The sequence below is a fragment of the Carettochelys insculpta genome, chromosome 14 (assembly GCF_033958435.1).
Source record: "Carettochelys insculpta isolate YL-2023 chromosome 14, ASM3395843v1, whole genome shotgun sequence".
In the NCBI taxonomy this organism is placed as follows: Eukaryota; Metazoa; Chordata; order Testudines; family Carettochelyidae; genus Carettochelys; species Carettochelys insculpta.
In genome coordinates, this window is record NC_134150.1 from 42,232,941 (window position 1) to 42,241,962 (window position 9,022).

The window sequence follows — 9,022 nt, forward strand, 5'->3', positions numbered from 1 at the left end:
CAGGAAAGGGACGGGGCAGAAGGTGGGAGCTGGCTGCGAGCCCAGCAAGAGGGCCCGGCTCCCCCAAGAGCTGAGCTAGGAGCACGAAGCACAGTGCAGGCCGAGGAAGCCACCGCAGGCAGCTCCTGGCCCCCAGGCGCTGCAGAGGCAGGGCAGGGGACTTGCCCAATGTGGGGAAGCAACCGTGAGGCACAACTGGCCCAGGCCCAGCCCTATGAGTCAGACAGGGGAGCAGGCAGGAGACCTAGGAGGAGCCCGCCCCCAGCCCACCAGGGTCCTGAGGGACAGGCAGCCGCAGCGAGGCAGAGGCTTGCGCCCAGTCCATGAGGCAGGGTCCAGCACCAGAGGAGGTTCTTCCACAGGAACCATGCGAGAACCCCCTTTGTGGGCCCTAATAAAGAGACCTGGAACACGGTGATGGCTGGAGCTGCATGCGGCATGGGCAGGGCCTCCGCCGGCAGAGGGGGAGGGAAGTGCTGCTCTGGGATAGGGGTACAGGCACCCCCCGGCCCAGCATTCACCCAGCACGGCCCTGGCAAGAAAGCAGAGCCAGGCTCAGGCTAGAAATAAGGCACAAGTTTATTGGCAAGCTGCTCCCCGGGCCAGGAGGCACCAGGACTGGCCTTCCCTGAGCCCAGAGCCCCTTCCCAGCGGAGCGCCTGGGCGGAGGAGGCTTGTGTGTGAGGGGAGCACACCCTCGTCCAGACCCTGCTCCAGCCAGAGCTGGTACCCAGCAGGGGGCGGGAAGCCCCAGGACACCAGGGAGACAGGCTCGGACCTCCCCAAGGAGTAGGCAGGGGCCCCCCCAGTGTGCGTGAAGCTCCCCAGGGCTCAGCACAATGTTCCTCCAGGCCAGGGGCCTGCGGTCCATGCTGGGCCTTGGGTGCTACCGCACCCAGCAACTCGGCAGCCAGCCGGGCAGGAGACCTGCATCCCCAGGGCAGGTTTGCTGGGCACTCCCCTGCACAGCCCACACAGGCAGCTCAGCCCCCTAAGTCTCCCCCTGGGGGGCACCGGCCAAGCCAGGCTCCGGCAGCCGCCGCCAGCCCTGGTGGGAGCCCAGCATCTTCTTGGTGGCGGTGACGAGGCGGGCGTAGTCCTGGGCAGGGGGGCCAGCGGCCAGGCTGCGCGGGGAGAGCAGGGGCAGCTGGTCCCTGCGGCGGGGGGCCCGGAAGAGCGGGGGCCGTCGCTGGCTCTCGCCGTCCTGCAGGGACTCGGGCAGGCCCCTGCCCTTGCTCTCCGGCAGCAGCATGATGCTGAGCACCGAGAGGATGGCGAAGGAGGCGAAGACGACGTGATGCAGGAAGAAGCTGCGGTTGTTCTGCAGGTCCATGAGCGGCCCAGCTGCTCTGCCCACCATGCTGGCAGCCAGGATGAAGCCCAGCCCAGTGCCCCTGCACAGACACACAGACCCCAGCCCCACTGAGGGACAGCGCCTTGTACTGACCAGAGCACAGGGCCGGGGGAGCAGCTGGGCCTGGGCCCTAGCAGGTGCCTCAGAAACAGCAGGTTAAACCTGGGCTGGGCCCCGCCCGGGCAAGAGCCCAGCACCATGTGGAGCAGCAACCAGGTTGGCAGCAGGAGCATGGGCTGGCTGGGGCAGAGGACACCAGGGTCCTGCCCCATGGGACTCTGCTGTGGCACCTGGGCACAGCAGTTCCAATGACTCATGGGCACCTGCCAGGGTATCCCAGGGAGAAGTGTGGGGCCAGCCCCTTGCTGGGGCACTGGCTCTGGTCCTGAAGGGGAACCCACCCCTCAGATGGAGCCTTTGCAGCCCACCCCCACCCCAAGACGCCAGCAGCCGCCGCAGGGCTGCAGCAGTGACCCCCATCCTACCTGACCACGGTGGGCAGGAGCTCGCCGGCAAAGAAGACGCTGAGCATGGTGACGGCCTGCGAGAAGGCAATGCCCAGGACAGAGAGCGTCAGGATGATCCACTCCAGCAGATCTAGAGCAGGAGGCGGGAGCAGCGTGAGCGGATGCCACAGCCCCGGGAGTGGGGCCTTGGCGGGGGGCAGGCCCAGAGTTACAGCCCGGGGACCAGGGCACCGGGGGAGCCACACGGCCCAGGCGCTGCTGCGTCTCCTTCCCGCCTGGCAGGGAGCAAGGGAAGTCGCTGCAGGCAGGGCGAGGGCAGGGGCAGGAGTCACAGATGCCAGCCACATGCTTCATGCTGGTGCCCGACGACCTGGAGATGGGCAGAGCAGCAGCGTCCCTGTGCACAGCCATCACCCCCCCCCCCCGAAATGGCCCCCACTGGGGAGCGGGGCAGGAGGTACCTGGGTGCCAGCAGCTGCCCCGCCCAGGCAGCCCATGGCGCTTGGGGGGGGGCACGAGCCCAGCGCCCAATGGCAGCTGCCAGGAGCCGCACCATGCTGCCCTCAGCCTGGCTGAGCACACCCCCGTGACCCCAGGTCCAACCCCCTCCAGCACAGGGTGCGGGGCAGCGCCCAGCAGGTTCCTTGGCGCTGAGCCCTAGGTCCCGGGCACGGGGTGTTCTGCAGCCCCAGGCTCATGTCCATTGCCGCTGACGATCCCCATCACAACTAACCCACCTGCTGAGCCGAGCCACCCAGCTGGCAGCCCAGCCCTGGGGCAGGGAGTGCTGGCAGCTGTACGTGAGCTCGGTTACCAGGAGAGCCAGGGAGCTCGCGCCCACTCCCCAGGGCCTGCGGAGGGGAGCCCAGCAGGACTGGCAGTGCCCATGGGCCACGCCGCGTGTGAACAGCCGCCCCCCCCAGCCGCTTACACTGCGTCAGAGCCAGCAGCAGCAGCGAGGAGATCCCCGTCAAGATGGTGCAGAGCAGCAGGATGGGGCGGCGCCCAAAGCGGTTGACAGTGAGGCAGAGGAAGAGGCAGGCTGTGGCCTCCAGCGCCGCCAGCAGGAAGTAGGAGAAGTAGAACGGGGGCGGGTAGGGAGCCAGGTTGCGGGTGAAGCAGGGCCGGATCCCGCAGCCGATGAGCCTGCAGCAAGGGCAGGGGTCCTGCTACTCTTGTGTGTCTGGGGCAGAATAACATCTGTTCCGTGCACCAGGGTGCGGGTGGAGGTGCACCACCCACAGAAACCCCTGCTTCCCACTGCGGGCCCTGGGCTCATCAGCTGGGTGGCACCTTGGTGGCCACCCCAGCGCTCAGCTTACAGGGAACACTGGGCCAGGGACGCTGCTCACGGGGAGGGCAGCTGAGACAGGACCGACCTGGGGACCACGAGGTGAGTTGGGAGGGTCTGAGCCTGGCCACTGGGGACAGCCCAGGGCAGGGCAGCCACCATGGGGAGAGCCGGGGAGGGGGGTGAGTGAGGGACAGTTGCAGGACAGGGCCGGTAGAGCTGGGCAGGGCCAGAGATCGGTGCGCACGGGGGTGCCCGATGCCTGAGCAGCTGCCCGGGCGTACGGGGCCCAGCCCCAGTGCCAGCAATGCCCTGGGTGTGCGCAGCAGGGAGGGGGCGTCCTTACGCCGTGAAGCCGAGGATGAGGCTGTTCTTCCAGATGACCCGGGTGCCGAAGACCTCGCAGAGCGTGTGGTAGCGTGGCAGCGGGGCGCCCTCAGACGCGGGCTCCAGCTCTGCCGGGACAAGCGCCGCACAGTCAGGGCAGAGCCGGCGGGAGGGAAGGGGGTCACGTCCCACATCAGGCCAGCTGGGGACTCGGGCCGACGTGGCCCAGGCCAGGCCCCGGAGAGGCAGGCGGGACCGTGCCTCGGGCCCAGCTCTCACCCGCTAAGAGGTGCTCCTGGCTGTAGAACTCGTCCTCCAGGCTCACGCCGTTGCCCTCGGCCAGGGCCCGCAGGCCCCTCCTGCCCTTCTCCAGCTGGTGCGTGGCCAGCAGCCAGCGGGGCGACTCTGGGAACAGCGAGGGGCAGCTGGAGGGAGAGCGCCACAGCATGACCACGGGCCCGGCCTCAGCTCCACGGGGGCCCACCCCTGGACTGACTCCAGGCCCTGCCTGTGGGAGACCCCCCAGGCCTGGGGTGCAGGGATGGCAGCAGGCCAGGCGAGGCGCACCGTGTCCTGTCCCAGCTGCGTGCTCCACACACTCTGGGGTGCACTCAACTCCAGGGTACCCTCCCCAAGCTCCCACCTCCGCCCCCTCCAGGCCTGGGGTGCAGGGACCCAGCCGCCATGGCTGCTCCTTGCCAAGTTGCCACTTGCCAAGAGATTCTAGTCCCTCTCCAGGGCTAACCAGGCTCCTGCCCTCTGCCACCCCCACCCGCCGTGCCCAGCCCGGCCACAAAGTGCCGAACCATCCTGGCAAATAACTTAACCCTGTTTAAGCAAATATCCCCACCCAGGGGCTCCAGGGCCCTTCGGAGGACGCAGCACTTGAGGCGAAGGGCCTGGCAGGCGTTTGACGGCCGCAGCCCTGGAGTCGCTGCCAGCTGGTGGCAGCACCGTGGGCCCGGCCCTCGGAGGAGGGCGTGTGAGCGAGGGCTGCCGAGACCTCGCTGTGGGGGCTCCGCTCCCTGCCAGTGCATCAGCTCTGGGCCGGGGCTGCCAGCCATGGGTGCAGGGGGGTGAGGGGCCCAGCACCTCAGAGTGTGGCTCCTGCGTCCTCCCGCTGGCCATCTTCCCCCCGGGGCTCCCCGCCGGGCCTTACCCCCAGCAGGTGGTCAGCAGAGCCAGGATGAGCGTCACGGCGCCCTGCAGCAGCCACCACTGCCGGCACAGCACCGCCAAGCCCGGTAACAGCAGCTCCCCAGCAACCCAGAAGAACCCCGCCACCATGACGACCATCAGGCGGTGGGGGGGGTCGCACAACTCCAGCCCTGGGCGGGAGGGGAAGGCAGAGCTCAGGCCGGCCAGCACCAAGGCGAGCGATGGGCAGGGGCTGGCTCCCGCCCTGCTCCCAGCCTGGCCTGACTAGGGAGGGACACCTGCTGCAGGGGGGCTACCGAGTCAGGCTCCCCAACAGCCCCGGGCGCGCCCCTTCAGAGCAATGCACTAGCCGGAGCCTCCTGGGGATGCTGCCTCTCCCCCAGGACGCTCTGGGCAACCAGCCCCCTGACGCTCCCCCACCCCCCACCTTCCCTCCAACCCCCCACTGCTTCTCCACCCCTGCCAGGCCCCCCAGCAGAAGCCCCACCTCCCCGCCCCTGCCAGCCCCCTGCTGCTCCCCCTCCTCACCTTCCCTCCAACCCCGCACTGCTCCCACACCCCTGCCAGGCCCCCCAGCTCCCCGCCCCTGCCAGCCCCCTGCTGCTCCCCCTCCTCACCTTCCCTCCAACCCCGCACTGCTCCCCCACCCCTGCCAGGCCCCCCAGCTCCCCGCTCCTGCCAGCCCCCTGCTGCTCCCCTACCCCCACACCTCCCCCCAGCTCCCTGCCCCCGCTAGGCCCCTGTTGCTCCCCCACCTCACCTTCCCTCCAACCCCGCACTGCTCCCACACCCCTGCCAGGCCCCTGCTGCTCCCCCACCTCCCCTCCCCCTACCAGGCCCCCACTGCTCCCCCACCCCCGGCCACGCCCCCAGCTCTCTGCCGCTCCACCATCCCCGCTGCTCCCTGCCCCTGCCAGCCCCCCCGAGATGCTGCAGTAATAGAAGTAATGAATCCTCGCAAAGCCGGAGCCAGGGGCCCCGTGCAGCGAAGGGCCGTCAGCCAGGCGCAAGGCCGGGGGTACTCACTTGCCACATAGAGGGAGAGGAAGGTGCCAGCCAGCGCAGCACCGAGGAGAAGCCGCAGCACCAGCAGCATCACGTAATTCAATGCCAGCGCCACGCCAATGCCCAGGGGAAGTGCCAGCACCAGGGAGAACAGGAACGCTGCACGGCGGCCAAACCTAGAGAGGAGAGCGACAAGCCAGTGAGCTAGGCAGGGCAGCCCCCCCATGGAGCAGCCTCGCCCGGCACACGGCAGGGCTGGATATGGACCACGCTGCACACGGGAGCGTCTGATCAGGGCCCAGCAGGGCTGGCGCTTTACCTGTCACAGGTCAAGCCGAGCGCAATGCAGCCGCTGAGCCAGCCCAGCAGGTAGGTGGTCTGTTCGAGCGGCACCTTCCAGCCATCCGAGCACACCAGGTCCCACTGTGGGAGAGAGGCAGGGGGAGCGGTGAGCTCTTTGCTGCTGGCCCGAACGTGCTGAACAGGCCTGGTCCCACCCCACAGCTCCAGGGAGTGCAGCTTCTCCTGGGCTCCACTCCTGGGCACTGCTCACAGCCAGGGGCAGGAAGTGAGGAGACTCCCAGGTGAAACCACCCTGAATTCAGCCAGGCCACTGATGCCAGCCCCTGAGCAATGCACCCGCTAATATCTTTCCTCCACATGCGGAATAAATTTTGTTCTGTGCACTGACATGAGGAACCACACACTGCTGGGGCTCTGCTGATCAGCACCTGAATCTCTCCTGGGCAGCTGCCCAAGCACTCCACTTGCAGAGAACGCTTCCCCGCACTCTTGCGAAACAGGCCAGGATCTCCCACACCCCAGAGCCATTCCCTGCAGTGCCCTGAGATTTCCCCTCCCACCACTGGACAAGCCTGACCGCACTTAGCTTGCCAGGGGCAGCAGGCTCTCTGCCCAGCAGCTGAGCAGGCTGGAAATGCCAGGTGATCTCCGCGCAGCTGAGAAACCTCTCCCTGCAAACAGGGACCCCCCCACCTCTGCACCAAGGGAGCCACCTGGGCCATGAACACTGGCACCCAGGGCTCAGTACAGCTGGCCTCTCCCCTCCCCTTGCTACCCGAGGGTGGCAGGAAACACCCTGGAAATCTCCCTGCCAACCAGTAAGGAGGAAGCAGCAAACAGGGGAAAGGAAGTCGTGGCCCAGGACATGTTGTTCTTACCCCCTTCCTGCTGGAGAACCACAGCCTGGCCTGGGGTGCAGCAACCCCAGAGCACAGGAAGACTCCCCCGTGCCTCTGCCCATCCACCTGCTCCACCATTCCATCGCCTTCCACTGCATGCGGACCGTCACAGCACACCCAGCCCAGGCCCCAGCACCACCCAGCTCCGACTGCCCCTCGCCACCAGGACCATCTCCCAGGAGGTGTGCTAAGCAAGGTCCCAGAACGTTGGTGTGAGCAGTGGGATTAGGACGTGGCAATCCTGCTGCCCCGGCTCCCCCAGCACAGCCTGGGGCTGGGAAGGGTGGGCTTCTCGAGCCAGGGACTTTCTCTGAGGGCTGAGACCAGTGGCGCGGCGCCTCGGCCAGGCTGAGGACACAGAGCTCCTCTCCTGTCCTCCTGTAACCGCCCCCCACCCAGCAGCATTTTGCAAGAGCACCACAGCCTGGCTCGCACGTTGTGCAAGCGCACACGGAGATGGGAGTTTCGCCACTGGGCAGCCCCATGCTTCGCGCCAGGGGTTCACACCCGAGCAGCTCGCCGGGCTGGGGGTGGGGAAGACCAGGCTGCTCTGGCCAGTTAAGGGCCCGCAAGAGGTCAGACACCACGGGCACGCACAGGGCCAGCTCCAGGACTCACACGACGCCAGCCCAGGGCCTCAACCCGGCCCCAAGGCTGGCACTTGGCAGGCCCCCGTGGCTGGGACAGGCGGGAGCAGCAGGAAGCTAGAGCAGCCCCTGGCCTGTAGCTCCGCCAGGCTCGACGAAGCCCAGCGGCCTGCGGGTTGGGAAGGACCAGGTCCCTGTGACTGGGCATTTTCAGCCCGTTGTGCCCTCCCCAGCCACCATGGTAAGCCAGGGCCCTGGGCAACAGCCGGGGCATCTGCTGGCCAAGAGCCAAGGCTGTGGCTGCATCAGAGGGAAGCAGGGTCTGGCCAGGGCTGGGGGTGGCAGCACCCCTCAGGCTTGCCGCATACCTGGGGAGCCCTGACCCAGCTGGGGCACAGACCGGGGGGGAGAGGGGGACCCGCAGAAATCTCACGGCCCCTGACTCCCAACCACCCCCCAGCTCAGCCCCCCCACCACACCCCGAGCCAGCCTGCGCCAGCCCCCGGACCCCCCAGTCCCCGGCCGCTGCCCCCGGACCCCGGCCGGGCCGGGCCGGGCCGCACCTGGGTGAAGGGGCTGGCGCTCAGGCCGGCGGCGGGCGGCGCGTAGTGCCAGCCGCGAGTGCAGGGCCCGGTGCGGTTGGGGCGGGCGGCGCCGGGCGCGTAGCTGTAGAGCAGGCAGCGGCTCCAGCCCGCCCCGCTCCGCGGCACCGCGGTGGCCAGCAGCGCCCGGCCCGACAGGTTGCGCAGCGCGGGCGGCAGCAGCGCGGGGTCCGGCCGGCAGCGGTGCTCGGGCGGCGCCAGCAGCAGCCCCGCGAAGAAGCCCAGCGCCAGCGCCGCGTTGGGCACCCAGCTGGCGGCAGCCAACAGCCGGGCGCGCCGCCCGAAGCCGCCCGCCGGCCGCAGCAGCCGCGCGTCGAACTCCATGAGCCGAGCCGGGCCGGGCCGCGCCGCGCCGGGCCAGGACAGCAGCCGGGCTCCGCCCCGGGGCGGGGCCGGGACACCCCGTCCGGCCAGCCCCGAGCCCCGCCCCCGCCTCCGTCCGGCCTGGCCCGCCCCCGCCTGGCCTGGCCCGGCCTTGCCCGCCCCGCCCACCTCCGTCCGGTCAGCCCCGCCTCCGTCCGGCCTGGCCCGCCCCCGCCTGGCCAGCCCCGCCCCGAGCCCCGCCCCCGCCTCCGGCCAGCCAGCCCCGCCCCTGCCTGGCCTGGCCCGCCCCGCCCACCTCCGTCCGGTCAGCCCCGCCTCCGTCCGGCCTGGCCCGCCCCCGCCTGGCCAGCCCCGCCCCGAGCCCGGCCTCCGGCCAGCCAGCCCCGCTCCCGCCTGGCCAGCCCCTCCCCGAGCCCCGCCCCCGCCTCCGGCCAGCTAGCCCCGCCCCTGCCTGGCCAGCCCCGCCCCCCTCCGTCCGGCTAGCCCCGCCCCCTCCCTGCAAGCCCCGCCCCCGCCCAGCCAGCCCCGCCCCACCCCGAGCCCTGCCCCCTCCCGGCAAGCCCCGCCCCCGCCAGCCCAGCCAGCCCCGAGCCCCGCCCCGCCCCGCCCTCGGGGCACCCAGCCCCTCCCTCAGTTGCCCCACCTCAGACCCAGCCGCTCACTTTCGTGTCCGGGCAGCCCGCCCCACGTGGGCGGGCCCGGGCG

The 9,022-nt window shown here is 70.0% G+C and overlaps 1 protein-coding gene across 2 annotated transcripts; it reads right to left on the bottom strand.

Moving 5' to 3' along the window:
- Positions 1-567: 567 nt before the first annotated feature.
- On the bottom strand, positions 568-8,379 carry SLC22A31 (solute carrier family 22 member 31). 2 transcript variants are annotated; one of them, XM_075008577.1, is made up of 9 exons: positions 7,955-8,379; positions 5,922-6,025; positions 5,624-5,778; positions 4,599-4,767; positions 3,719-3,864; positions 3,459-3,567; positions 2,753-2,967; positions 1,840-1,951; positions 568-1,394 (listed from the first exon to the last, which is right to left on the bottom strand). In XM_075008577.1, the coding sequence occupies exons 1-9, from the start codon at positions 8,315-8,317 to the stop codon at positions 992-994; spliced, it is 1,776 nt and encodes a 591-aa protein (XP_074864678.1). In that variant the 5' UTR covers positions 8,318-8,379; the 3' UTR covers positions 568-991. The 2 variants fall into 2 exon arrangements, with proteins under 2 accessions (XP_074864678.1, XP_074864679.1); XM_075008578.1 differs by lacking the exon at positions 2,753-2,967 and having other exon boundaries at positions 7,955-8,377.
- Between the last annotated feature and the right edge of the window lie 643 nt (positions 8,380-9,022).

Excerpts from the sequence above, each read along its gene's own strand:
- SLC22A31 (XM_075008577.1), bottom strand. The coding sequence starts at position 8,317 with ATGGAGTTCGACGCGCGGCTGCTGCGGCCGGCGGGCGGCTTCGGGCGG. Across the intron at positions 1,952-2,752 it reads GCTGCTGGCTCTGACGCAGT|ATCTGCTGGAGTGGATCATC; the intron begins GTAAGCGGCTGG and ends CTCCTGCTCTAG. Across the intron at positions 1,395-1,839 it reads CTCCTGCCCACCGTGGTCAG|GGGCACTGGGCTGGGCTTCA; the intron begins GTAGGATGGGGG and ends GTGTCTGTGCAG.